Raw genomic sequence first — 2,953 nt, 5'->3', positions numbered from 1 at the left:
ACTAACTGGACCATCAGGACTAACTGGACCATCAGGACTAACTGGACCATCAGGACTAACTGGAATAACTGGACTAACTGGACCAACAGAACTAACTGGACCTACAGAACTAACTGGACCAACAGGACTAACTGGACCATCAGGACTAACTGGACCATCAGGACTAACTGGACCAACAGAACTAACTGGACCTACAGAACTAACTGGACCAACAGGACTAACTGGACCATCAGGACTAACTGGACCATCAGGACTAACTGGACCAACTGGACCTACAGAACTAACTGGACTAACTGGACCTACAGAACTAACTGGACCTACAGAACTAACTAGACCATCAGGACTAACTGGACCATCAGGACTAACTGGACCAACAGGACTAACTGGACCAACAGAACTAACTGGACCAACAGACTAACTGGACCAACAGAACTAACTGGACCAACAGAACTAACTGGACCAACAGGACTAACTGGACCAACAGAACTAACTGGACCAACAGAACTAACTGGACTAACTGGACCAACAGAACTAACTGGACCAACAGAACTAACTGGACCAACAGAACTAACTGGACTAACTGGACCAACAGAACTAACTGGACCATCAGGACTAACTGGACCAGTTTTCTCTTGGTTCTTAAAGTCATTCCTTTGACCTTCCGGGTGTAACATCTTGAAGGACCAAAAGAAGTCATGTCGGTCCAGTTCTGTTCTGTTGATCTGGTTCTGTTTTGTTGGTCTGGTTCTMTTGGTCCAGTTTGGATGTTCATGTCCCGGGTCCCAACATCTCTTGTGTCTCTGTCAGAAATCATGGACTACATGGAGCGGGTTCAGGTACTGAGGGAGATCATCAAGAAGTTTCCWTCTGTCAACTACCAGGTCTTCAAATACATCATCACACACCTGAACAGGTATGGACCCCCTCCCCTCTATTTGTCTTACTGAAACCGGGTCAGAGACTGGGTCCTGATCCAGAAGCTTGTAGAGCCTCAGTGGGTGTGGAGCACCTTTGGACCAAGTCTTTCCATTGTCGCTTCAGTTCACTGAGGGTCTGTTCAGGTCTCTGAAGGTCTACCTCAGGGTCTCAGACAGGTTGAGGATCAGGTTCTGGTTCTGTTGCTGTAACGTTGTGTTTGTCTGGTTCTGTGGACCTGTTTCAGAGTGAGCCAGCACAGTAAGACCACCCTGATGACGGCAGACAACCTGTCCATCTGCTTCTGGCCCACCCTGATGCGTCCGGACTTTGAGAACAAGGAGACCCTGTCCACCACCAAGCTGAACCAGGCCGTGATCGAGGCCTTCATCGTCCAGAGCGACTTCTTCTTCCACGGCGGTGAGATGGCCGAGAGCTCCGGCAGCGAGGGGACGCCGCCGCTGCCCTGCCACAGCATGGTGGAGGCGCTGCTGCCCCTGCAGCTGCCCCCGCCCCTGCAGCCGCAGCAGATCCAGCACGCCCTGCCCCCCGAGCCCCTCATATAGACCCCCCGCCTGCAGGGGGACCCCGGGCCGAGCTGCTGCTCTGCTTCCTCTTTACAGACTGGTCTGTGGGACCTCTTCTGATCCCAGACCCGGGTCAGAGTAAGAACTGCTAACATTGAGGCACATAAATCTGGGTCTGCAGACCCCTGATGGAAGAGCACACCAGCCCCCCCACCCAACACCAGACAAAAGGGAAGTACTCTGATCCGATCCGATCCAAACCACCTGGTTCTGGTCCTCTCACAGACGGTCTGAGGGACTCCTGAGTCTTCCTGCAGGTTTCTGAGTCCGGATCAGATCCAGGAAACAAACGACACTAAAACTGACTCTTGGCTGCTTTTAGGTTGGTTTGTCTTTTTTATTTCTGGAGGCCTGGTTCTGAAGACCACTCCACAGAACCAGAACCAGTACCTCCTACCACTACATGAACCCCCCTCCCCCCAAAGGACTGGAGTGAGTCGGTGGTCCACATGGTGATTTCATGTTTTAGCATCATTTCTTTGTGTGTCTTTTGTAACGTTTGGTTTCTACCCTGTGTGTGTGTGTGTGTGTGTGTGTGTGTGTGTGTGTGTGTGTGTGTGTGTGTGTGTNGTCACCAACCTGCCTGGGTTTAGTTTCAGTGAGGAGCCTCACCTGGCTGATGACATCACCTGCAGATGTTTAAACTGAGAAATAACTGAATGAGGTCAAGACTTCAAAACAAAAGTTATTCTCGATCTCATTAATAACTGAGGTGTTTTTGTTTACACTCTGTTAGAGAAGAGTCTGACCCACAGAGTTTATATAATAACACTAGAGTGAGCTCCTCCTAATGTCCACTGTTAGCATCTGTGACAACATGGAGGAGCACAACATTAGATTATATACACTTTAAAATATTAATCATCATTTTGTTATTAATTAGGGCTGTCTAGTTGACGAATTAGTTGTCTAGTCATGGTTATGTCAACTATAAAAATCGTCAACAACTAATTTAATAGTCGACATGTCATTTATTTTCTAACTGTGTATTTTTATTTATTTTTATAGTCCAGTAATCAGTGATTAGTGGAGTATAAAAATAAAGGTTTGTGGCAGGCCTAATTATCACTGCTGTACATGTGTGTCAGGGACAGACAGGCAGGAGCAGCAGTTTGGAGACAAAAACAAAGTTAGGAAAAAAAACAAGCATCAACTGTTAAATTATCTACGTTTTTTAAAAGTCGACTAATCTTTGCAGCCCTATTATTAATGTTTTTATGATTTCATCATCATCGGTCCTGTTTTTCAACGTGCTGCCATCATGTAGAGTGATGATGGATCCACTCCACTCTAATAACAGCTGTTGACCCACTGATGCTGGAACAAATAAAGACTGATGAGATGAGATTTACTGAAGTCTTTCAGCATCACTGTAGTAGCTGAGAGTCATCCCAACACATCCTGTGAGCACTGACTAATGGCTCAGGGTGTGTGTGTGTGTGTGTGTGTGT

General features: G+C 47.3%; 1 protein-coding gene across 1 annotated transcript in view; it reads left to right on the top strand.

The window, feature by feature from the left end:
- Nucleotides 1–2,034, top strand: part of arhgap5 (Rho GTPase activating protein 5) — a gene marked incomplete at its 5' end in the record, with an annotated part of 16,369 nt that extends 14,335 nt beyond the window's left edge. Inside the window, 2 exon segments of the mRNA XM_013999541.1 lie at nt 808–913; nt 1,163–2,034. Coding sequence (XP_013854995.1) covers nt 808–913; nt 1,163–1,481 — 425 coding nt within the window. The 3' untranslated portion in view covers nt 1,482–2,034.
- Between the last annotated feature and the right edge of the window lie 919 nt (nt 2,035–2,953).

The sequence above is a fragment of the Austrofundulus limnaeus genome, unplaced genomic scaffold, assembly GCF_001266775.1.
Source record: "Austrofundulus limnaeus strain Quisiro unplaced genomic scaffold, Austrofundulus_limnaeus-1.0 Scaffold2335, whole genome shotgun sequence".
Taxonomy (NCBI): Eukaryota; Metazoa; Chordata; class Actinopteri; order Cyprinodontiformes; family Rivulidae; genus Austrofundulus; species Austrofundulus limnaeus.
This window is presented reverse-complemented; position numbering and strand designations above follow the sequence as displayed.